At 39.3% G+C, this 26,877-nt stretch overlaps 1 protein-coding gene across 2 annotated transcripts in view; it reads left to right on the forward strand.

The window, feature by feature from the left end:
• The window catches only part of LOC131432979 (dynein axonemal heavy chain 10), a 163,108-nt gene that overhangs the window by 88,254 nt on the left and 47,977 nt on the right, over positions 1-26,877 (forward strand). For both annotated transcript variants that reach the window (XM_058599673.1, XM_058599681.1), the window contains exons 33-46: positions 1,104-1,184; positions 1,689-1,884; positions 2,108-2,259; positions 8,858-8,939; positions 9,327-9,435; positions 9,693-9,813; positions 9,874-10,043; positions 10,108-10,249; positions 14,473-14,522; positions 14,817-14,942; positions 15,431-15,553; positions 25,966-26,096; positions 26,162-26,584; positions 26,656-26,760. In XM_058599673.1, the coding sequence (XP_058455656.1) occupies positions 1,104-1,184; positions 1,689-1,884; positions 2,108-2,259; positions 8,858-8,939; positions 9,327-9,435; positions 9,693-9,813; positions 9,874-10,043; positions 10,108-10,249; positions 14,473-14,522; positions 14,817-14,942; positions 15,431-15,553; positions 25,966-26,096; positions 26,162-26,584; positions 26,656-26,760 (2,011 nt within the window). The remainder of the gene's footprint in view (positions 1-1,103; positions 1,185-1,688; positions 1,885-2,107; positions 2,260-8,857; positions 8,940-9,326; positions 9,436-9,692; positions 9,814-9,873; positions 10,044-10,107; positions 10,250-14,472; positions 14,523-14,816; positions 14,943-15,430; positions 15,554-25,965; positions 26,097-26,161; positions 26,585-26,655; positions 26,761-26,877) is intronic.

Genomic DNA, 26,877 nt, shown 5'->3' on the forward strand with positions numbered 1-26,877 from the left:
AGACAAGCAGTAACTATAAGCCAACGGTACTACCAGCATCTCGAAATCTAAACATAAAATACCCTTTGATTCGAGTATTCAAAATTTGGAATTGTTGAATATCAACTATAAATTCCGACCACCGAATAGAGTCCAATTATCATTTCGATTAGGTCCGATTTGTGTTGTATGCTTTCAAGTGTTCATCCAATAATCCGAATATTCGAATTCGAAATTAAAACCCCAATTCACACCACAGTTCCGAACCTAGAAGCATTTGTTTTAAACGCCAACTACTCCAATTGTGCGCTTGTTGTTCTAGCACAAATAACAGAAACCATTCAAATGAAGTTTTCACAAATTGGTCATCTGTTGTTTCATTAAACGAAAAAAAAGGAAAACAAACTTTTCCCATCCCACCAGCAGCTTGCTCCCAGTGGTGAGCGAGTAATTAATAATCGAGTGCAAAATAAATAAAATTGAAAATGATGATTAAAAAAAATGATCACAAAAAAGCATTAATTTATCGCATTGGAAACAACGGCCAATGGATGCAACAACAAAAAACAAAAAAATAAGTTTCCACTCTCCGTAGTACAGTGCCAATGCAGTGCGATGATAATTGAGCTGATCACAGAGCAATAGACTGCGTCGATTGGTCTTTTATTAAGGGACATTTTTCAAAATTTTATACGTTTCGATTACCCTCAGCAAGCTTCCTTAGGTACTCAAACTTTAACTGTTGTTATCGATTTTCACGATTTTCATCGAATCATCTGTTTGCCTGTGTGACCGATAATCCTCAATACGAACTGCTGATTGGATGTAGTCCGATTAATATTACGTGTAGTATTGAGTTGATAGTTGACAAAAAAAGTCCTTCTCCCAGGGCTCAGCGACGAAAGAGTAGTTAGATTTACCGTGGCGACAAATTTTGTATCGAACTTCAATTACGTAGGGTTTTAGTCGTCTGCCAAATGAATTGCAGTGCTGCCAGGATGATAAATTTGGTGGATAGAAACATTACTCTTCTGTCGTAATCAGAATTAATTTAGCTAACCAAACAACCCCGCCTTCTATGCATTTATTTTTATTATCACTCGTTCTATTTGTCCTACTTTCAGGTTCGTCCTTGGCGGCGTGGACGAGATAATGCAAACGCTGGAGGAAAACTCGATGAATCTCCAATCGATGGCGGCATCACAGTAATTACAATTGATTGCACTTTTCCATGGTTCCCATGGCCGGAGAAGGGCAGAGAGCAGCATGCAGACAAATGAACGGCTGCTGCCGTGCGATGGAAGCGTCCAATATTGAAAGTTTCAATTTGCGTAACCATAAAATATTCACCGGACGTAGACGCCGGACTACTGGAATCATTTGTCCACTGTCTGCCCTGCCCAGGGACCAGGCCAAAACCGGATGCTGACGTTCGGCTGGCATGGACTATTTTTGCTTCTCATGAACGGAATCCTGTTCATATATTTTTTTTCGTTCTGTTTTTTTTTCTCGACAAGCACATAATTGATTTCGGAAAGGGTCCTAACAAACCGACCAAACGGGATAACAAGCAATTCGTCACCACACTCGCGGGCTTCATCCGGCCATTGGCCTGGTTTCCCCCCTCCCTTCCGAGTTCGATTCATATCTCTATATCTTGTTGTACCTGTTTTTATCTTTTGAATTACCGCCCCTCCATCAACCCACAGATTTATTGGCCCATTTCTGCCAACGGTGCAGCGGTGGGAGAAGGACTTGACGTTGATCTCCGAAATCATCGATGAGTGGCTGAGCGTCCAGCGGAAGTGGCTCTACCTGGAGGGAATATTTATAGGCGGCGATATAAGTGCTCAATTACCGGAGGAGGCGGAAAAATTTAACAAGATCGATCAGGAGTTTCAAGAGGTAAATAAGAACGGGTGCTTTTTTGTTTGGGGTGGTGGGGATCAACAACACCGGGGTCATTTTGGCAAATATGCCGTTCGACGAGGAGGGTGCGTCTTCCTCTTCACGTTCGAGAGCTTGAATCAAGTGTGGCGCTTGTTGTCTTTATTCTTGCTTTTGTTATTATTACCAAACTCAGTGATGAGTAAATATTTTCTCGCCATCCCCCGCCATCGGTTTCCAGATTATGGCTAGCAGTGCCGCAAATCCGCTTGTGGTGGATGTTTGCTTAGTGCCCCGGCGGCTCGATGATTTCCTGCGACTGGGACAGGAGCTGGACGGGTGTCAAAAGTCATTGAACGATTATCTGGAGCACAAGAGGATGCTGTTCCCGCGGTGAGTACCGGTTAATAGGATTTTGGTTTGGTTCGGTGATTGTTTGGATGTTGTGTGCATTATCAGAGCAACCGTGTGCTGAAAATGGGAAAGCTTGAATCCTGTAGTAGAAGTTTTGCTAACCTTTTCAGATAATCGGGATCAGTTCGGAAATATTAGTTGTTTTTGTTAAAAACCCAACGCAAAGACTGACTGGAAACGGTTGATCAGTCCGGAAAGAAAAACGTTCAGCCAATTGAACTACTTTAGATGTGTCGATATACAACTTTAAAAAGACCTTTTTTCTTGTTGGTGAAAGTATGTATAAAATTTTTGGTTTCTTGAGTTGCATATTTTAGGCACTCTTTGTGACCAGATTTGACAGCTTTGCCCGGGTTGGCGGTTCAATGCATACGGCGCTGGTCTTACAATCCAGTTGTCATATGTTCGAGCCCCGACCTGGAAGGATTCATAGTGTGTCAGTAAGATCGCGGCGTAGTAGGGGAAAGTATTATAAAGCGCCCCTGTTGACCAAAACGCCCCCCTTCCTTTTTCAAGTTTTCAAAACTTTTCTAAACAAAAGTTTCATCACTAACACTATCTTTACGTAAGATCTTTCTGCTATGCAAGTTTGGCAGTTGTTGTTTGCTGGAAAATATGAAAAAACTGAAAATATCATTTAGGGGTTTGGTACCTCATGTGTACCGTTTTTTGCTAAAGTGGACATGACTAGTTTTTATTTTTTTTTTTTCGTTTCGCATTCAGCTCATTAGGTAGTTTTTCGATGTAAAGTTTTGCTTCGACTAAACAAGCACTTTAACCGTATAAAGCGTCTAATGGTCGGTTGCTACTTAGTAATTAACTTTTAGCAGTGCTAATGTCTCTATTTACAGTATACAAATCTAGAGGAACAATTTCATTTCTTTGATATACGAATTTTATACGAGTTAAATATTGTTTTAAAGATTTATAACGGTTTTTAAAACAAAATGTAGCATTGGGAGGATAAAAAATGTTGGTTTCCTGTTGTAATCAGTTGATTATGCAATTGATTTCTGATGCAAAGAATATCTTCTTTATCTGCTTTTCTTCTATATCGACATTTCAAGGGGCATATTGCATCATTGTTGTGAGGCATTCCACTGATTTTTTGCGGTACATATTATACGGTTGCTGGGGCATTATGCCTACGGCAAGCGAAAAAACTGAGAATGTGGTCGTTTTGGAAAATGTGTTTGTATCCATCAATTCTCATCACTTCTACTGGAATCATTGAAAATTATGTTTCTCAGGCGTATTGCAAAGAAATACCTACATTCTGGATGAAAATATATCAGTACATTTAGAAAAATCTCAATGTTTTCTTAAGCGCGGCATATTATAACACTTTCCCCTAATGCCAAGACATAGCTTTTTGACAGCTTTCTATCATATCAAAAAACAAATGCAGATGATTTTTTGAATTCGTATTTTTGCAGGGAAACGAATGACCGCAAAACTACCTTCTTTGTCCACTGGAAACATTGATCTCAAACTCCAAAATGGGACACATTCACTTGTCTCAGATATGATTGAACCGATTGTCATATAATTAAACTCAAACAATAAGGAGTGTATCGAAAATATTCTATCCACAAATTTTTCTTTCAGATTATGATAAAAAACGATATTTTAATTAAACTAAAAATTGATACTTTATTGTACGAGATTAATCTTGAGCATAATGAAAACCGGATGAAATTTAAATTATTCCTTCATGAATTTTCGAACTTTCGATCGAACACTCTTGTTCCAGACAAGTGTTGCATCGCATTTTTTGGACGCTTGAGCCCTCATTTTTTGGACTCCTGCATGTTCCCAGCTGCCTTACCAGTCTTCTTGAAGACCCTCTTCACCATTGCCCAGTAGCGTTCCATTGATATTTTTCTCAACGAAATTGATATACTTTTCCGCAAGCCAATTGAGAGTGGTTTTGGCATAGTGAGCCGACGCTAAATCCACCCAAAACAATGGAGGTGTACTATGCTACTTATATAAAGGCAGCAATCTCTTCTGGAGACACTCAGATCGATAGATTTCTGCCTTTATAGTTCCGGTAATGTAAAAAATGCTTGACTTCAAACCACAGGAACATATTGCTTGCCATACCAGTACCTTTCGATCGAATTTCTCCACTTGAATCGACCTGTCCGCATCGCTCACATCCTCCCCAACGACGACAGTAAAGTATTGTGGACCTGGAAGGGTTTCTGAGTCCTCTTTTACATAAGTCTCATCGTCCAGCAAAACGCATGCATCCGGACACTGCAAAAGACGCGAATACAATTTCCAGGCCCTTGTAGCTGCTCGCTTCTTCTGTTCTACACTTTGTTTCGAGATTTTCTGCTTCTTGTAGGTCTTCAGGTGATTTCGCCTCTTGATACGCTGGATCATTCCGACACTCATTCCTGCTTTTTTGGCCAAATCACGTATTGACATTAATTTGTTTTTCATGATCAGAGAAACCACTTTCTGGTCCAGTTTCGGGTTGAATGAACCGGGTTTTCTGTCTCTTCCTGGCAACTCAGCCAAAGAATAGTGTTCCCCAAAATTATTAATGATGGTTTTAACACTGGCATGATGAATTCCAAACCGCTTCGCCAATGTTCGCATAATAATACCCTTCTCACTTAGCCATGTTTCCAGAACCTTAATTTTCACTTCCTTTTCAATACGCTACATTTTGAAAACGCGCAGAATTTCAACCGCACAAACAAGCAAACAAACGAAAGCTGACAGCCAATCGCACAGCATGCTGTGATGTGAGCATAAAAAACCATCACAAATACATGCGTACAACACAAATGTATGTGGATAGCTTATTTTCGATACTTTCCTTAGGTTTTCTAGTCCCGTAGGTTCTTTCCAGATCAGAAATAAAAGGTGGTTTGAAATACGGTTTCAAGTTTACAGAACAATGATGTAAAAAACTTTTTTTAATCCACCTAGTGGTGTAATGATGCCTGTCACATATGAATTATTTTCGCCTATATATTAAAGCAAAAAAAACTCATAAAAATGCTACAATTTAAAAAGGGTAGAAAAGAGTTTCGAGGATTGGGATCAGGTTCATTTCGCCGAAAGGGTCATTTCGCCGAATGACATTTCGCCGAATGACATTTCACCGAATGACATTCCGTCGAATGGGCCACTTCGCCGAATGTCATTTCGCCGAAAACCACTTCGCCGAAGAGGTCATTTCTCCGATTCCTGCAATTGTCCTAATATTATAATTGGAATTGATTTGAAATAAACATAAATGAATGATAATACGTTAACGCCCGTTTTGTTGACCTACAATTATACTTCTTGAATAAAGATTGATTCTTGTACTCTGGAATAAGGATTGATTCATGAACCTCAGGACGGAGTTCTTTAGGAAACTTGTTGACTATTAGTCACTAAGCATCAAAGCAATTGCATAGGTGTATCTTCCAAGCAAATGTATGTGGTATTTCCCGTTTACTAAGTGAAAAAATATCTAATGCGGCTTCGTCACATCGATCTGATTCGTGTGCTGTCCGACCTCGCTCCCGCTCGTTCGGACCTAACTAAAGCAAAGAAATCTAACTTTGAGTAGAATGGGCAAACGAGGCGGTTGCAGGTTTGTATGCAAGAGGCCGCCGCTTCCGACGGCTTTCGGCGAAATGACCTATTTGGTGAAACGACATTCGGCGAAACGACTTTCGGCGAAATGACCCGCTCCTCATTTTCGCCTATATATTACAGCAAAAACTCATAAAAATACGACAATTTAATGAAGGGTAGAAAAGAGTTTCGAAGATTTCTGTTGCATAATACTACTACATTAATATACTACATTTCAACTTAAGTTAGTAAAAATCTGTTCAATCATATGTAAGTAAATGAAGTGAGCTACATTTTATCACATTTTATGACTTTTGTCGGTACTTCTGGAACCGATAACTAGATATCGGCATAGTGACAATCGGTTCTTTCAACCATAAACTAATATGACCTACAAAATTTCTTACGATTCTCTATGACTATGGTCTGCGAAGTAGAAAAATTTCATAGCCAACTTAAAGAATTGGTAACTTATGAAAAAATATGTTCTTGAAACTGACATTTTTACACTGAGCACCCTATCTTCAAAACCAGGGGTTGGATCCGAATGAAAATTGGGATATTCTTATGGCATCTTGAGCCTTTTTAAGTTGAATCTATGACGTTGAAAATAGATTCAGCCACTTGCGAGAAAAGTGAGTAGCATTATTTTCACATTTTTGGTGAACCACGCATCACCATGTAATTGCGGAACAGGAAGTCAGATCCAAACAAAATTCAAGAACTTTTTGTATGGCACCGAAAGACCGTTAATTTGAATCTGAGTTTGTGAAAATCGGTTCATTCACAGTGATTGCATAACTTTTCTATATAAGAAAGGCAAAAACGTTTAATTTCTTCTGAACTTGATTTAAAACTGTTTCAAACTGAAACTGGTTATACTAGTCAGGTTTTGTAAAGGCGAACCATTACCAGGGCTTGCGAACTGAAGCAACGAACATTAACCAAACGAGTCTCACCCTCTCTGTTATTAACACACATTCGTATGTCGTGGAAAATTCACAGCGCAACCCTAGCTAGGAAAGCTGCTACGTTCGTTCATTAGTTCATGAACATGTGCGCCAACTGATAACTATGCTTCATGAGGTTAACTTTTAGTTCCAATGAATATCAGTTTAAAGAACATTGCTTCTAGTGTTTTTAGATTATATACACAGTGCAAACTTACAAAAAACATTGATTGCTTGAAAATGCTTCAAGCATTTTTGAAGAATTTCAATGTGTTGTTTGATTCGTATAGTTAAAAATTAGGTTGAAATAGTTATTTTGAGTGATATTGCAGTGCTACTTATTGAACAATATTGATCCGCGAAACTAAAGATGCTCAAGCGGCGGAAACTGAGAATTTACCGTCCGAAAACTCAACGATGTTAACCTGTTAACCGATCGAAGCTTTGTCGGTGTTGTCGGATTTCTATGGAATATGTGAAAGTCGATCATGTCATTCAGACTGAAGGTCTAGGGTTGGTCTGCAGCGGACCCATTTGCGAGTGTTTTTATTTTATTCTTTCAGTGGTCTTGTTTCATCTCGCGTTGCTGACAGCAGAGTGAGAAGGAGAACAGGGATACTGGTGAGATCGTTCCTTGGAGATATTTTATATTTTTCTTACTTATATTTCTCATGAGATTTGTTAGTAGGTAGGGAAAGAATTCCGGATATGTTTTGGTAAACAATATGAAATCAGGTTTTGTTGAAATCATATTGTTTACCAAAACATATCCGGATCTCTTTCCCTTCCTACTAACAAATCTCCTATCCCGTGATGCTCGTGGAGATACTGTGGTTGGTACCCGCGGTCTCTAGAAACAACGAGTATCGGACTAACATTCCTTCCTTTCCCTCAGTAGCACAGCCTTCGGTCGTAGCCAGCGTCGTTATTGATCATTTAATAAAAAGTTATGTGTGAGTGGGTATGTACAGTGAAAATGATTTGCTTCTCCAAAGCTTCATTTTCTTTGTTCATTGTACACTTCCACTTAAAGTATTTTTGAAGTGGAATTGGAATGCAAACATTATGTCCAAAATTGATTTCTGTATATCTACACTGAAAAAAAAACACCGTAAGCATTACCTGTATGACCTTGCTTCGCGTATTGTAGCACGCCGTGAAGCAAGGGAACAGCTGGTCATTCAGTAATGTCAAACAAAGTTTTTTTATTGCTTCGTTCGTTTGAGGATTCCCAACACAAGGCCTGATGTTGACACAGATGGCATCCCACAGTGACAATGGATCAGAAAAACTCTCTGACACTATGTGCGGAGTTGGGAATCGAACCCAGGTGGGTTGTGTGAAAGACATCGACGCTATACCCGGCCCCACACACTGAATTGTAATTGCTCCATGAGCAGTATATATTAGATTCTAAGTTCAAATGACAGATTTTCCTTGTTAACTTTCTCTTTGGATTGTAACGGTACTCGTAGCAATTCTTCTATCTAACTATTTTGCAGGGAATAATAACTAAAACTATCACTTTTTAATCTTTACTGAAGAAATTATCGGAAAGTACAGGAATATTGATTAATTACCACTTTTAATCTCCCATCTTCGAAAGTATTTATGAAAAACGGTTGTAGTTTGTCTCGTCTCCAACAGAAGACCATCGAAATACATTCGTAGTGGAAGGCCTTTTAACAATTAATACAGTTTGATTTCAATGATTGTACAAAAATCCTTCACTTCTTAGTTGAACTTCAAAAGCAGATTCACTCTTGGAAAGAAATAATTATACTCTTAAAGTTCAGAGAAGATTATCTCCTAATTAACGTCACTGTTTATCTGATGCTAAAAGGCACATGATGATCGAAAAGAAAGGTTGGAAAATTGCAAGAAAAACGTCGGTGATTGGATTCCGCCTTCCCATCTCAGCACTTCAGCAGCACCGAACTGTCCCCCCTCCATTGTAAATATCGATAGGGAAAAATCCTACCTCGCGGAGTGCTTGTTCATGTGTTCGAGACAAACCTATTAATTACCGTTAACTCATTTAGGTTCTACTTCATCTCGACGGAGGAGCTGCTATCCATCCTCGGCAGCAGTGAGCACACGTGCGTCCAGGAGCACATCATCAAGGTAAGCGCCCCGAAATTCAATCAACTTGACGAACAAATACAAAGTTACTAAAGTTCGAAACGTCGGTAGGAGGCGGCAAAGTAAGCCGAAGCTTTCATGCCATCCATGGGATAATCCGCTTTTTCGGCTGAAAAGCAATTAATATTCCGACGCGGGCCTAGCTAGCTGGTGGCACAGCCTGATAGGCCATCAGCCGAACTTTGGGTCTCTAATGAAATTTACACACATTAAAAGGGTCGCGTTTCGCGTTCCCACCCACTGTCATCGGAAAATTCGGTGGATTGCGTACGCCTTCGTTCCCTGCTCCTTCTGTAGGGTTTTTATCGATTCTCGAGATATTGGCTTTTCTCCCCCCTTAGTCCATTCATTGCCGTATTTCCTTTACAGATGTTCGATAACATAAAATCTTTACGATTCGCTAAAGATCATTCCGACAGGACGATTGTCACCGCCATGATATCCGCCGAAGGGGAAGTTATGGATTTTCAGAAGCCTGGTAAGTGTATTTGCCCTTTTGAGACAACGGACTGGACGGCGTGACATCGAAGTGTGACCGGCGAGGGGAAAAAGAAAGTTCCATTACATTTTATGGGGTCACGTTTCGGCGACGGCGGCCGTCAGTTCAAAATTGAGTGCTAACTTTACGTTTCAATTGTCCCGATAACGAGCCATTTGAAAGTCGGTAGACCAACCTGCCACTTTTTTTTCTTTACGCGTGAAACATTTAACACGTGACACCTTTTCTGCCTCTAGTTCTCGTGCAAAACCGTGTCGAGAGCTGGATGACGGATGTTTTAGCCGAAATGCGATCGACGAATCGATTCATCTCGAAGAAAGCCATCTACGACTACGGAAAGGAACGGGAACGGCCCAGGTTGGTTCTGTTTAGGGGTTTAATATTTAATTTAAAATTGATCTTATTCCTGCTCCACAGACCTGACTGGATCATGCTGTATCAGGGAATGGTTTGCCTGGCTGCCAACCAGGTCTGGTGGACGGCCGAAGTGGAGGAGGTGTTCGCCAAGGTGAAGAAAGGCAACAAACGAGCGATGAAGGAATTCCTGGAGGTTCAAAATCGACAGCTAGATGATCTGGTTGTGAAAGGTTTGTTCTGGTGGTTTTGATGGAACTGCAAGCTAAAAATGATTTTCTTTAAATCAAATCTCAGTCAGAGCCGATTTATCACCGAATGATAGACTAAAGTTCAAAACAATTGCTACCATCGATGTCCATGCTCGGGATATCATCGAGGGATTTGTTCGCGATAGTATTTTGGATGCCCAGGAGTTCGGCTGGGAAAGCCAATTGAGGTACGTTTGGTTTTTGACACTGCACTATAAACGGCCTCAGTTACATTTTAACATGCTATCAAAAAAGACACTACCTCTAAAGCCACAAAACATGGTTCAACAAAACGGCATCAACAAGTATCAGATTATGACAAGGACAAAAACCGGAATCCTCAGACATTGGAAGCACTCAATAGCCGACAATTAAATCCGATAAACGTTGCCTTCTTAAACAGACAAGAACTGGATCGTAGAATCATGCAAAGTCCTCGTCTGAGCCTTTCATCACCAATTCTAGCAATTACCAAAGCCCCCATTCTCTTCGTTCGGTCCGACGAAGAATTCCAGAATAATTGATTCCCGGTGCGAAACGAACCACTTCTCAACAACCTACCTTGATAAGCTCAATACAGACCTAGGCACTCCACCTAGGATGGATGAACCAAGCAGAGAACTGCAGACAAAAAAATTCAAAACCAACAACACACATCCACAGTCTCGAGTCCGACAACGGCAATCCGGTAGTTAAAATTGCCTCTTGCTACTCCAGATGCTGGATTCGTTTCATTATTCAACAGTTTTCATTAGTTTCCATCACACAACACAACAGTTCCGGAACCTCCATTCCGTTTCCGTCTTTTTTTTTGCTGCTGCTGTTGTTGTTGCGCTTACGTAGAACAACGTAGGTAACAACGAAAAACTTTCCCAACAACCGACAATATTGCCATCATCATCCTTCCTACCTACGGTGGCAGTAGATTCTCGAGAGACGTTCTCGACTGACTTTCAATTGGGCCAGTAGTAGTAGCAGTAGTAGGACAATGGAACCAACGGTAACGTCAAACCGGTAACCAGAGGTGGAAGCATTATACAGAGATTCAATTTGCAAAATCAAAATCAGTTCCCTAAATAAAATGACCGAATGTGATGCTACACATACACACACATTCCGACCATCCCATCCTTCATCACACTTTCGTCGTCATTCTCGGAGGAGTGCTAAAACCAGGATGTAGGATTGTGTTGTAATATTTTAGAGTAGCACTTTCCACTGGCATTAAAAAAAACTCGGGTCTGCCAGCACTGTGGGTCTGGCTACTCGGAGTTTCGGGGTAATTAAAAGTAATAGCAAACCGTTGGACACAAAAAAACATTTCGGCACTTGAAGCTTCAAGAGTTTGACGTTGCGCCTGAATTTATGGAACAATCGCATGGTTTTCATTTTTGTTTTCTTCACTACTCGAACACTGATGCAGGTTATAAGTAGTAATCGAAATACGTACTTGTATACATTTTTTTGTGGCTATACGGATACAAATCCATTGCCTGTAGTATGATTAGGAAATTGTGAAAATCATGAGACATGTTTTCTCTAGAAATCATGTCATTTACTGATGATTTCATGAGCAAAATGATTCATATCATGATCATGTTTTTAATGCGAACTCTCCAAGTTATGCAGCCTTTTTTATGTGAATTTTCAAAGTTATGCTGTTTTCTTGTTTCGTCTTAGAAATGCACGAAACATCGATATCTATTGTTACCTCAAAAAAGCTCTTTGGTCCTTTCGCCAAAAAAAAAACTTTTTTTAGGGGGAAATTTCTGATCTCGAAGTTCAAGCATTTCTAGAACATTTGACATCAAAAACAAATTTCGATTTCGGAAATCTCAAAAGTCCCAACGTCAATATTGAAAAACAAAGGTTTTTTTTTCGATGGAAATACCAGATCTCGATGTTTCATGAATTTTCAAAACATCTGACAACAAACAATTTTTTTTTCTATAGTTTTGCAACTTTTTCGAAGTTATGCGATTTTTTATACTTCATGTATTCTCCGCATGAAACAAACTTGAGTGTATTAAACACGCAAATTAAAACAAAGAAATAGTCCAAAGTAATTCCTGGAAAAAGGTAGGAATTCATCAGATTTTACATACAGGCTTTAGTACAGAAAAAGATTTGTTTTGCATGCATGGAAAAATGAATTCAACTCAAGACTGATGATTAAAATGATCGAAAGTACTTTTGCGTGCACTATCTTCGAATAGTTGTAACTCAAAACCCGTTAATAGTGTAATTAGGAAGGGAGCATGGGGGTTGTTGGTGTCCTAAAAATACTGTTAAAATATTGAAACGCTGTTTTTTAAAAAAAATAAAAATTCATTTCAAAAGCATGTCTAAATATTTTGAGAACAGCTACGACTCAGAGAAGGCTCACTATGGACAAATTTACTACTCTTAATCTATAACATCACATTCTGGTGTTCGATTGGCTGTTTTCCATCAACAACTCGAACTTTAGCATATGCTGGTAAATTGATTTAGCTATAACTTTTACGTTTTCTAAAGGCACCATTCGAATAAATGTCATATCAACTATTTTTTCAAAGAAGGGCAAATAGTACAAAAGTAAACAAATCGAATTTCTCTCTCTTACGAATAAATGCTTAAAAACTCTAAAATTTTGCTTAAAAATTCGGATTATGCTAAAATCTTAATTTAACCAGTGTTGGTGATTGCCGAAAAATTGACAGAAGCTTATATTGCTATCTATATTGTATACAACATTTTCAATCCGGTAGAATATGCTACAAGAACTCGAGTCTCTCAATGCATGAACCGCGAGAGAATTTTTCTACATTTCTTCGCTCCACTTCATACTCTGAGTATTTCACGGCCCTTAAAAAATTTACAATCTGATAATGATCGTTTCACAAGGTTGCCAACATTGTCTGAATTGTGTTACTTGTTAGCTTGTTTATTTGGGTTTTGATTGTAACTAGACAATTGAGGTTTCTATGCCCGGTGAAAAAAACCGATGACACCAGTGAAAAATTGGTGGCCAATATATTTCGGAATGAAAACAAATCAATAAACAAGAGCGTGATATCAGCCGAGTATCACGGGAATGACCACATTGATTGTAAACAATTCTAATGGAGACACACAACGACAACGTCGACCAATGACTTCACTTGTCTCCACAGAAAATAATCGAGTTGCGTCAAATCACACCAACGCGGAGACCAATTCAACGGTTCATTTCTCGGAATAATGTTGTCGTTGAAATATCCTTTCAATAAGTCGATTGTTTCGTCTGTAGTATGACAAGTGGCACCACCCTGTTGAAAGCACATTTCGTTCACATCTATATATTGAAGATTTGGCAACCAAAATTTATTGATCATTCTGTTCTGTACCGATCTCTATTCACGGTAGCGTGTCGTCCTTTCTCATTTTCAAAGAAATTAGAACCGATGATTCCACCAGCTCAAAGACCGCACCAAACAGTACATTTATTGGGATGCATTGGTAATTCTTGAACAGCGTGTGGTGATTTTGCTTGTTAACGTATTCATTCAACTAAAAATGCTCCTCATCACTGAAGAAAATTTTGCGCTATAACAGTTCTAATTGAACTCTGATTTTGAAGATAAATTTCCACGGTTTGGAGGCGTTGTTCTGGAGTTAACATATTCATGATCATTTGCCAAACAATACTGAGTAGAGACATCACTTTACACTGTCAAAACAACTTTCACAAAATACAGTAATCCCTATTGAAAAAGCACCAGCTATTTGGTTGAAAAAAATATTAAATTAATCTTGACGTCGACCACGGTTGATTATTCGTCTGAATTTAATATTTAATACTGACATTTCCTGACAAGAAAACAGAACTATGTCATTTGCATTTGTGAATAAAACTGTTAGTGTATCTAGTAGTTCATCTTTCACCACTAAACGAAAAGCTAACCACTATTCAAAATGCATTGCTCATCTCAAATGATTGTTCCTCATAAATTGACCTAAACATTCAACCCGACAAACCCACCGTGCTGGCCCTTGGCAAAGCCGATCGGAAGAGATTAAATCATGAACCTGTAGTTTGATTCCATTTGCAATTGGGTCTTGTGTCTTATTTCATTTTTTTCCAATCGATGGAAACTGGTTGCTGGATGGGGCTGGGCGGAGGGAATCCGGGAAACAAGTGAATCATCAAATAACAGATGAGGTCCAGATGAGGAATGACCAACTCGGGCAGTTACTGTCGTACGTAGGTACGTACATATGGTACGTGTAGAACAGACAGAATGACACTGGCAAGTCGTAGTTTTTTTTTTGTTTTTTTGCTCCTGTTCCGGATAGGTGTTGAAAATCGACTACCGACCTCGGCATTCGGAGCCAGTTTCGAATTTCAAATGACTCTTCTGGAATCAATTGTAACTTATTTGAATTACAGATTCTACTGGCTCCGGGATATGGACAACCTGTTCGTGGTCCAGTGCACAGGTAAGTCACTTGGGGGCGTCGTTATAATTGTTGAAATCAAATGCCGGCCCAAGCCCAAGCCGTATCTGCTCGGATTTTGAGCATGTCCATTTGAAATCTGCACTAATAACATTCTCTTTTCGCCCTTCCTCCGATTGACGCTGCCGCCGGTTGGAATCTGGAATCCTTCGTCGGTGTTGAACACATCGTCCTGGACGGTTCAATGGATCTAAATGGAACTGATCCTCATATCGGGATTTGTGTGCGCTCAAACCACGGCCGGTCGGTCGGGGTCGGAATCAACTTTGGCAATAGGAAAATTCGATTATGGCTACGAGTACATGGGACTGAATGGACGTCTTGTAATTACGCCACTAACGGATCGGATCTATTTAACAATCACGCAAGCATTGACGATGAAACTGGGCGCTGCACCAGCCGGTAAGTAAACCGACCGACCGACCTGGCAATGCAACGGGTTTGTGTAGCGATGGTTTGGTGGTAATCGTATCAACGGTAGTCAGTTGTTTGCCGGTACTTAACTGGTACAGTAGGATAATTTTTGACCTTCCGAAGGGAGATATGTGATGATACCGCCCGAACCACGGGAATACAAACATGTCAGCTGTTGCCCGGCAGTTTTGCTGTACACAACGGGGCAAAATGGAGATAAATATCGATAAAATTCGGATTTTTTAGAATTAACATCATTCAATTAATTATCAAACAGGGCCCAATTCGGAACCAACTTTCTCTGAAAGAAATTGGGCGCTGGATTTCGTGAACCACCGCCATCGCTACCAGAAAACCCTCCCAAACATTTTTGCCAACACCGTATTGGTTGGATTGAACCGGACCGTTATTGACAATATTTACTTGTTTATTTCCGTGATTTTCCGGCGAACGAAATCGAATCCGACCACCGACAGGACCCGCCGGCACCGGTAAAACCGAAACCACCAAGGATTTGGCAAAAGCGATGGCCCTGCTGTGCGTCGTGACCAACTGCGGCGAAGGCATGGATTTTCGAGCCGTCGGAACGGTGTTGTCAGGTATGTAGGCCTTCGGTTTTCTCGTACACAGGGTTTTACAGCGAAACAAAAAACATCGAACTTGTTTATGTTTTTCGGGATTTCGGTACATTCGCTAACATCGTAATCCTACTGTCAGCAATTGTTCCGGTGTTTACTTTCCATCCGTTTTCAATAGGCTCCGGGAACTCCGTCGTCGGGTTTTCTCACGCCTTCTCACTTACTCTGAAATAATACCTGGTGGCAGGAAAGTCACTTAGCTTTTGAGATTTTCCGGAAGCTGTATTCGATACAATTCCATGGAAACGGTTTGAGGAATTCGCAAATATTAGAATAAAGTCGCTATACTACCTTGTTTTGAGACTCGTTGCACTTATTATTATGGTGTTTCCAGAATAAATAGTTACTTCAAACATTTCTCAACGCAAACAACAACTACCATTGTATCGGTTGTTATGTAGGATTTCATTTCAGCATGTTGTTATTTAGGATTTGTGAGCATTCCGATGTAACAAATTGCTCGCGGAGAGAATTGGCATCACGTTGTAGAGATGGGCAAAACAGTTCATTTCAAAGAACCGTTTAGAACTTGATAGTTCTACCGGAAGTACTATTTCTTCGGAACCGTTCATTCATTCTTGAGAAATTTTGAATGTTTCTCCAAAAACCGTACGAAAACAAATAATTATATTTCGTTGGTGAAAAACTCTTTAATGAAAATGCAGTAACTTTTTTGCATGTATTTGAACTAGTAATCGTTCCCATTTTATTTTTATACAGCTTACTAGTTGATACACCCGGCGTTGCTCGGAAATGTTTTGTGAAGACAAGGCCGAAAAAAATTCTAGAAATTGTACTCCGCATTGAAACTCTGATTGCAATGAAACGCGACTTAGACAACAACCCGAATGAACCAAGCTCCGTTCATGTTCAGATTGCGAATGATCAGTGTCCCATCTCAGATCTCACAATAATCATGGTATTTTAATGGTATTCTCGACAAACTGAGTCAGGTTTAACGAAAAGGCTGTTTAACATCATAACTACATTCGTACTATAGAATGACTTTTTTATATCATTTATTTTACCCCGGCTTTGACCATTTTGGTCGTTCACCGAGAAGGAAGACCTATAGAATAACGATTCAGTTAATACAAATGATGTTGTAATCTTATTTCCATCACCTTGAGTTTTCTCAATTTATATAAAAAATGCACATGGATTGTATGATTTCGTCAATTCAGATTGTGAACCTCACTTAAGAAGTGTATCGAATAGTAGTTAGCAACATTGATTATTGAATAAAAAAGCGAAAAAAACATATTTTGACATGAGTTTTCGATATATTGTTGAAAAATTACAGTTTTATGCATTTCACTGATTAAATTGAAGAAAATCCTAGTTTCTGTGAAACGCTCGCACTTTGGACTTGACATTCTTCATTAAATTCTGCACAGTTACTTTTGTGACTTTCCTGGTGGCAGCTGTCCAGTTTTTTTTAACTCCTGCATGTTTTGGGACGGAAGGTACTTCCTTCCGAAAGTGCCGCTTGACAGTTGTCCAATACCTTTCAATTGGCCGAAGATCCGGGCAGTTCGGTGGGTTGATGTCCTTTTCCACGAATTGTACATTATTTTTTGACTACCACTGTAGAACGGAGTTGGCGTAGTGGGCTGAAGCCAAATCCGGCCAGAAGAGAGGAGGAATCTTATGCTTTCTGTACAGTGGCAGCATTCTCTTCTTCAAACATTCTTCCTCGTACACCTTGGCGTTAATTGTGCCCTTCGTGAAAAAAATCGACGACCGCAAACCACAGGTACAAATTGCTTGCCAGACCAACACCTTCTGCCCAAACTTTTCCATCGCCACCGTGGTGCCAGCGTCGTCCAGGTCCTGGTACACCGATTTCGTATAATGTTGCGGTCCGGGCAGCGCTCGAGAGTCTTCCTTGGCGTAGGTTTCGTCGTCGATCAGGATGCATCCGTCTTTAATCTGTAGAATCCGTTCATACAGTTTTCGCGCTCTCTTTTTAGCCTGAACTTGCTGCACCAGAGACTTTTTCGGCACCTTCTGTTTCTTGTACGTTTTTAGGGAGTTCCAAACTTTGATCCGTTGAATCATCCCGATGCTGGTGTTGAACTGCTTGGCCAAATTCCGCGTCGACACCGATGGGTTTTTCCTGATGTACTCAACCACTTTTAAGTCCCGGTCCTCCGGATCGGGTCAAATCCTTCATAAAAAGGGTCTTACCGAACTTCTCGATAATATTTTTGACACTGGTGTGGTGCACTTTCACCCGTTTTGCAATTTCGTTGTACGTGACACCACTTTCTGAGCACCAAGTGTGCAGAATTTTCTTTCGTGTTTCCGGATCAATTCGACTCATCATTGAAACGATAAACCGTACCGAAACCAATCGATTGCGCAGCTGTTATTGACGTGTAAACAAACATATCACCGCAAACACGCTGCCAAAAACTAAGTCATTTCAGAGTAATAACTGTTTGAATGTTGCTAACTACTTATCGATACACTCCTTAGTTGCTAGAAATATGCTGTACTCGTAAAGAAGGACCAATTTTTCGTTAAACCCGATCAATTTTTCCTTACACTTTCCCACTTGCACTTGCTACACCCCCTCATCCTCGAAATAACCTTTCAATCTATTTCGATTTAACTTCCTTTTTGTCAGTGAACTTACTACAGATCTCCTCCATGATTACCCTGAGTAGTGTAGAAAGTATCTGTGCTTTTCAAAAAATATCACTCCCAATTTTCAAAACCACACGTTTTATAGAAATTTGTGCAGTAGTTCTGGAGCTATGCCGTTACAAAAATTACACTCCCTTTTTTAGAGATACTTACTACACCCTTCCCCCCACCGAATATCCTTAAAATCATATTTAAGTTATGCAAAAAGTATTTATGGTCTTCAAAAAGTACCGATTCTCGTCAAATTAGATAATATTTTTAATGACCCCCTTTGTTGAGGACACTTGCTACGCTCCCTTCCCCCATAAAAATATTTTCATAACCATATCTAAAGAGTAGGAAGTACATGTGTCAAGTTTGATAGCAATCCGTTTAGTAGTTTCGGAGATATGCCATTTCAAACATTACACCCCCTTCTTAAAGACACTTGCTACATCCAACCCTCATATAATCATATCTAAGGTATGCGAAATGTTTCTAAGGTCTTCCAAAAATATCGATTTTCGTCAAGTTGCGTGAATTTTTTCATGACCCCTCCTTGTTAATGACACTTGCTACGCTCCCTCTCCAATAAAAATACGCTTATGACCATCTCTGAAGAGCTAGAAATACATGTGCCAAGTTCGATAGCAATTTATTCAGTACTTATGCATGGTATGCAAAATGTTTCTATGGTCTTCAAAACATCGATTCTCGTCAAATTATATGATTTTTTTCATAACCAACCGCCCCCCCCCCCTTTTTTATGACACTTGCTACGCTTCCTCCCCTATAAAAATACTCCAAGAAGTATCTGTGCCAAGTTTGATAGCAATCCGTTCAGTAATTCCGGAGTTATACCATTACAAACATTACACCCCCCCCCCCCCTTTTTAAAGGCACTTGCCACATCCATCCCCCATATAATCATATATAATATATGCAAAATGTTTCTATGGTCTTCAAAACGTATCGTATCTTGTCAAGTTATATGAATTTGTCCTTAACCATCCCCCCCCCCCTCCTTGTTTATGACAATTGCTACGCTCCCTCCCCTATAGAAATGTGACCATGTTTAACTAGGACGTATGTTGATATAGTTTAGACTGTGAGGAGGATCCATTTGGTGTTTCATTATTGTGGTTAGAAGGTAGATATCGACACAACTCCCTATTGCGTTAGGCGTTGTTATTCGGCGTATTACGGCTGTCTGTTAAAAAAAAACAAAGGCAAATGAATAAATACATGAATTGGTGTTTTGCGAGTTTCGAAAGGTAGTCGTTTCATATATCGTAACTTAGTAGGATGCATATATTAATACAAAACACGATAAAATTTCAACGTATTCTCGGTAGCCGGCTACCCAGAGCAATAAAAACATGATAATATATTTCGAAAATTTATTAATAAACAACCCTTGTTGTATGTAGAAATGCAGAGAATTCCCCGGTTTCTAGTAGCAACATGCATTGAACTAAGAATCCTTGCTTCCCAAGCAGAATTGTTTTCGGACGTGGCCGGCGTCATCTGCGTGCGACGATTAATGCAGTTAACACAATTCGAAACTACGTGCTGTTCCCAATGCTGATCAATAACGAATCAGTGCTCAATTGGTTCTGATCAATGACAGATTAGCAAAACACGCGCGATCTCTACTGCCCATACTCGCATATCAATCCCATATCGATTTTCGCTAATATTGAGTTAGCTTGAGGAATGAAATCTATCCTCAATATACTCTCAGAAATTGCTATAAAAGTTGAGGGTTTGTTCAGTAAAATGTGAAAAAATATCAACTCTTGTCTGTCCATATGCAAAGTACCCGCATATCAGTCCCATTCGGTGCAAATTTCAATAATTTCGTTTGTTGTAATATTGGAATAGCAAAGGTGTATTACCGATATTTCAAGTAATAAATCCATGATTTAGCATTAGCGAGCACAATAAATCAAAAAATTCGACATGCCGATTTTCCATATGGGACTGATATGCAAATATGGGAAGTCTAATGCTAACGCAAATCCGTTGTTACAAATTGCTTGCCAAAGCATCGCATTTTTTACTTTTTGGTATGTCAAAACTGACTCATCGCCATCGTCAACACTATGATCAGCACGGATTAGTCTCCCGCAAGAGTATTAATATCACAGGTCTACGTAGTTTTCACCATCCATAAACTAAACCCGACACGAATTTTCCAAAGAAGTTCAACGCGTCGGTTTTTCGGATTATTGTGCATTTCAGTTTTTGTTTTATTTCATTCGAGGAAGTGAATTTTCAACAATTCCGTTTCTCGTAAGCATTAAACCCCTTTTTAAGTACAAGCAGTTAACAAAAGAAAATGATATAAGTCGTTTATCCAAAATATATTACTTCAAAAGCTAGTGTTACATAAGATTTTAATGGTTTTGATTATTAAAGTATGGCTCATCGTTGACGGAAGAGAGCGAACGATTTTTTTCGGAGCCTGACGAAATAAGTTAAATTTTTTTTATTATTTTTTTTTTTCTATTATTTATGAAAAACTTCACGCATGTTATGAGAATCGAAGGTCGAAATCACAGTGAAACGTTCTCACATGAAGCGAAAAAAATGTACACACAAATACGCCGGTACATCATGATTGAACTCAACGGTTTAGGGCTCCAATTGTTTTCTAATCCATCTTATTCGCCCGATTTGGCACCGCCGGACTATTATTTTGCCCAAACCTCAAAAGATGACTCATCAATAAAAAAAATCAACTCGCCCGAAGAGATAATCGTCGCCGCGGGGGAGTGTTTTTTCCATCAATATGTTCATTTCTTAAGGCAATTTACATAAGTTTTCCTTCGCCCTAGCATCTCTTTTACATAGAATTCTTATTCTGATATATAGTATAAATATAGTCACAACGATTTGAGTTTAATAAAACGTATTCCTCTTATTTTTCAAATGTTACATTATTTGAACCAAACGTTTAACTGCTATAAATTATAAAATAAGCTGAAATTTTTATACATTTTGTTGTTGATTTCATAACCTATTTTGAGTTTGTTTTTATCAGCACATCATTTTTATTAAAATTTTGCTATTGGATGAACTAATGTAGGAGTCAGAACTAAGACTCAAAAGGGTCAATTATTAAATTGAAACTTCAATTGTCTTTATGAAATGATAAAGAAGTTTCATGTGAGAAAGGTCACGACAAGCAAGAATGTCGCGAACTGAGACATTGGATAGTCTACCTTGGGTACGACAAAAAATTATTAGTTGAGATCTGACATCACGATACTCCACGCATGTCCAAACGACATGATCAATAACCTTCGCCACAAGTACAATGGTTAGTCTCGGAAAGTCCAATTCGAAGGAGATGTGCATCTAACGTGTAGTGATTGGACATGAGTCTGGACATCACACGAATGACATCCAGTTCCCTGAACCATGCCTTAGTCGATATTTTAGGAATAATTGAGTGCATCTTCCGACCCAGATCATCTTTATCCCAAGAAGCTTGCCAGCTGGCAAGTGTTCTTTGGCGAAACGCGCTATAGAATTCGTTGAAAGCAATCGGACTCTCATAAATTTCACTCTCAATAGCACCACGTTTGGCTAACCTATCGGCTCTTTCATTGCCTGGAATGGAGCAATGAGCCGGGAATGGGGGAGTGTTTTTCAGACCTTTTGTAATATTACCTCAGACGAGGTGAAATAGAGTTTAAAATAAATTAAAAATAAATTAGAAGCATTTTTTCCATTCCTAAATATGGTCAGTTTTTGTTGCAACTGGTTAGAAATAAATTGTCGCAACAAAACGTATTGCTTGAGTTTCGAATTCGAAGTCTGATGTTTCTAATAATAATCTTAAATATTTTCAGTTATATTTTAATGATTTCCTGGTAGGAGAATATTTTTGGAGAGATTTGTGTCCATAAGTTATATCAATAATATCTTATAAAAGTGCATATTGTACTAAATTCAATCATTTTTCAGTGTTTTCGATTACGTTAAAAATATTATCTTTACATATCGAAAAAAATTTTCTTGCGGGGCTGAATCTGTCATAAAAAGTGGAACTAAACCAAATACATTATTCTAGAGTTAAAGTTCTTAACGAACTTTTGAAACAAACCTAAATATTGAGATTTATCCATTGTCATTTATTAAAGCTAGATTCATCATAAATCTATTCAAAACGTTCATTGTATGTAGCGGAACAAGCCAATAGCCAATCAATAAAGACTCAAAAGTCAATTTCCGCAACAATTATTTGGTGCAGCAGATCGTCAAGCTTCTAGTTTCTTTATAGTTCAGTTTAGCTCCGCGGTTTATGATTTTGCTTTTGAATTTTGGGTTGGTCACTTCATCGCGACTTAGTACGAAAATTAATGTCGCATTTTTCCAATTCACAAATTGGGAATTGTAGCTGAAAGTTGGAAACTATAAAACCGTATAGATAATTTGGGTAAGTTGTAATGAATGTTTAGTCCCGGTCTACGCAAATTTTCAACCCCGAATCCGACTCGTACCGGTTTAAAAATAAAAACATTTATTTTCAGTCGGGTATCTGCTTTAAATACCCATTTTCCGATCTTCTTTATCCAGTACTTCTGAGACACAGCTTAACAACAACAAAACAATTTCATCAACGAAACTATCATTTACATTAAATCTATCACAAAATGCACCTGTTCCAGTTAACAACGAACCTAATGCCTGGAAAAATAACGGCAATAAGACAGAAAAATCCCGCAAGATTCCGCCATTAACAGCGAAGTCGAACCAATGGACGAAGTCATGCATAGTGAACCATTGCCCCCAACTATTTCTCTGAATAACAATGAGGGCACCTTCCTCCAAGGAAAGGAATCGAAACGTAATCCAGCAACAAAAGTTAAGGCCATCGTTCAAGTACCATGCGCGCGGGTGATTATAGAAAATTTTCGATGGAAATTTTGGAAAATTTGACAAAACCAAAAACATACAGACCTTTGAAATACTTTTATCTATCTACAGGGTGAAAATGTCTTATCAAAAATAGCTCAGAAAAATGAGTGTTTTTGTGATCTTTCACAATTATCTGGACAAATAATGCGATGACATATTTTTTTTTTCAAATAAACCTTATGATGGATACACAGATTACATTCGGACACATTTTTGGAAAACTTTTTCACGCATTTCATAAAATTTTCTCTGTACTCAAATTGCACTCTACTCTGAAAAGTCCTCTCAGTCTCAGCATGCTTTAAGTTGGTTCGCGAAACTTTTTTGATGTAGGAATAAAAAAGTGGATGGGAAATGTCAGGCACTTTTTTCAATGAAAATAATTATCAGGGTAAGGTAGAAGAACAAGACACGTTCAAAACTAGCTTATTACAATTAACACTTTCAATCGTATTTTTGTCAGTCTGGTTACTCGTTCGCCGTTTCAATCAGTTTTCAATGGCAGCGGTATATTTCAAATATTTCTCAGGTCTTTCCGATTTTCCTAACAATTTTTACTAATTCTTCAAATCCTTTCGATGTCTGCTTAAGTTTATTTCAATTTTCTAAAATTAGGATATTTAGTGAACAAATTTATTCTTCCATTTCTCAGAAAATTCGTTGTTTTTTGCCTTGATTTAATTGAACACTGATTTGAAAATAAATTTTACGATTTGGAAGCGTTGTTCGGGAGTTAACCTATTCATGACGATTTGCCAAACAATACTGAGTAGAGACATCACTTTACACTGTCAAAACAACTTTCACAAAATACAGTAATCCCTATTGAAAAAACTAACCTCCTAAAAAAACAATTATTATATGATAGATATGAGAAAGGCATCTTACACATACACCACTAGGTGGATTAGTCCCCGGTGAATGACCGATAGGTTAAAACCGAGCTCAAATAAACAACTAACTTACTAACTAGGTGGTTTAGAACAGGTTTTTCATGACACATTATATTGCACTGTGACATTCTGGCATCGTTGGTTGTTTGTTCGATGAAACATTCCATGCAAGATCCTATTGTTTTGCATTGCGTTGAGAAAAAAAACAACCCACATTATCGAAATGACGGAATGAGCAATGAATTCTTACTCGACTGCATGATTTTTTAGTGCTCGATCGGTTCAGTGCTAGAATTTTCGCCTGAGTTGGCTGCTCGATCAACCTGATTGACAGTGACATTATAAATGTCATTAAATATTCGCTCATTTTATGAATGTGTTAGTGTGAAATTTAAGCGACTTAGGCCATTTCACTACACTCCAGCTAGAGGAATGGATGATGCTGACTAAGGTAGGCCGTTTTGTTAATTTCCAGCGAATTTCAATAGTTTATGTTAGGATTCTAAGAAGAAATGGTTATTTACTAGTTCTGTATATCCGAAAAACATGAAGATTTAAATTTGTATATTGAGTTATATAATGTTTTCGTTTAAAAATAAACTGAAAATCAGCACGAAAACGTGCAACATCAGGAAAGAAGAAGAAGAAGACGAATTGACAATTCAGTCCGCATCTTCTCTCTCAATTCCGAATGATTTCCGAATCAACCGGTTGTAGGCGAACCGGTTCATTCGGAATCGCTTGTTGCACTGGAGTTGGAATTGATTCGGAATCCATTATGATTTCCACATGAAATTCCGAATGAAAATTTCTCGCTGATTCGGAATTGATTCGGAATCCATTCGGATCTGATAATGTGGGAAACTGTTTTATATAGCACAGAGTTTACAGTAAGTTAAGAACCTAACCTAACGGACACAACAACCACATCCAAACAAAAGTGCGAAGCAAACCGGGATTAATCGTACGTTTAAATTCCATATATTTCACGCCGGATTTCGATAGAATTTATATTTGATTAAATCAATACAATAGAGAACACTGCGGCGTCCATCCGAGGCCGACCTTTCGGCACTGGCCGTTTCCAGTGCAGCAGCCAAACGGCGGCGGGGCCATGGCTTTCGGGAGAATAATGGAATCGGTCTGCCACTGGTTCCGACTAACTGCATCCCAGTAGAATTGATGTGATTCGGGGGCTCTTCTGTAGGCCAGAAATTGAAATTGTGTCCGGACAGAGACCGCGCCACAGCAAGCAGCCCAACTTAATTTGTACAAACAATGAATATCTCTCCGGCAAATGGTAAATGTTGATCATAAGTATCGACATGGCTTTCGATCTGCTGCTACTGCTGCTGCTGCAGAATGTTCCGACACCGGGATGGAACGGTACTAAGTTGACCATCACCAGTAGACGTCACCGTCGTTGTCATCGTCGTCGTGGCCGGATCGGGTGAGCCCGGGGGACAAGAGAGGTAGGACATAAATTGAATTACCATTACAAAGCGCTTTATTGGCAGAGCAATTTGTATTTCATGAAACGAACAAATCCGATTAACGTTTGAGGTTTTACGGACAAGCAAGGTTCTGCTGGTTACTGGCTACTGTGTTCGAAGGACCTGGAAATTGATGATTTTGATGAACATGTTTGTCGTTCGTACTTCAAATTTAGCAATCCCTAGCGTCAGAATTGCGAGTCTCTGCTCGGAAGCGAACTGATGCAGATTTGTCGACCAAGTCGGAGTGACTGTCAAAAGGAAAACATTGAATCATTTCCTTTCCACGTTTCTCAATCATAACCGGTATTTTCTGATTCAACAACCCGGACGTCAGGATTCAGACAGAAAAGCTTCTACAATGTGTTTACACATGACCAAATAAGTAAGAGTTTTTTTTCGTTTTTCGTTGTCTCCAACTTTCCAGGACTGTCTCAGTGTGGCGCCTGGGGCTGCTTCGACGAGTTTAATCGGATTGACATTTCGGTGCTGAGTGTAATATCGACCCAGTTACAAACGATCCGCACGGCACTGGTTGCCAATCAGAAAACTTTTATGGTAAAGTTTTGTTGGACGAATTTACGCAGGGAAAATAAAATTAATTCTGATTCATTGATTCACAGTTCGAAGGCTACGAAATCAACCTGGACCCGAAGGTGGGAATATTCATTACAATGAACCCCGGGTATGCCGGTCGCACTGAGTTGCCCGAATCGGTGAAAGCTCTCTTCCGACCGGTCACCTGCATAATGCCTGACTTGGAACTGATCTGTTTGATTTCACTGTTCTCCGATGGGTTCATGCGGGCCAAAACACTGGCCAAAAAGATGACAGTGCTGTACAAACTCGCCCGGGAGCAGCTGTCCAAGCAGTATCACTACGACTGGGGCCTTCGGTCGTTGAATGCGGTCCTTCGGATGGCCGGAGTTAACAAGCGCAAATCCCCGGACATCTCGGAAACTGCAACTCTGATGCGAACACTCTTCGATATGAACTTTCCCAAGTTTGTATTCGATGACGTGCCACTGTTCATGGGACTGATGAAGGTACGTATGTATTTCTGACTAAACTTCCCTACCGGTCGGTAAAGTTGTTTATTTTCCGTTTACTTTCACAGGATCTATTTCCGGGAGTTGATTATCCTCGGGTCGGGTACCCCGAGTTCACCGAAGAGGTGAGAAACGTTCTCGAAACGGATGGCTATATTATTCTACAGAATCAGGTAAGTCAGCCGACCCTCGTCACAAATAAAATTAGCATCCCATTTTGATTGCCACGGAGAACCAAAAAAAATCGAAATCCAACACACCTGACTTCCTTCGGACGCGGATTCACATTC

This window comes from Malaya genurostris, chromosome 1 (genome assembly GCF_030247185.1).
Source record: "Malaya genurostris strain Urasoe2022 chromosome 1, Malgen_1.1, whole genome shotgun sequence".
Classification (NCBI taxonomy): domain Eukaryota; kingdom Metazoa; phylum Arthropoda; class Insecta; order Diptera; family Culicidae; genus Malaya; species Malaya genurostris.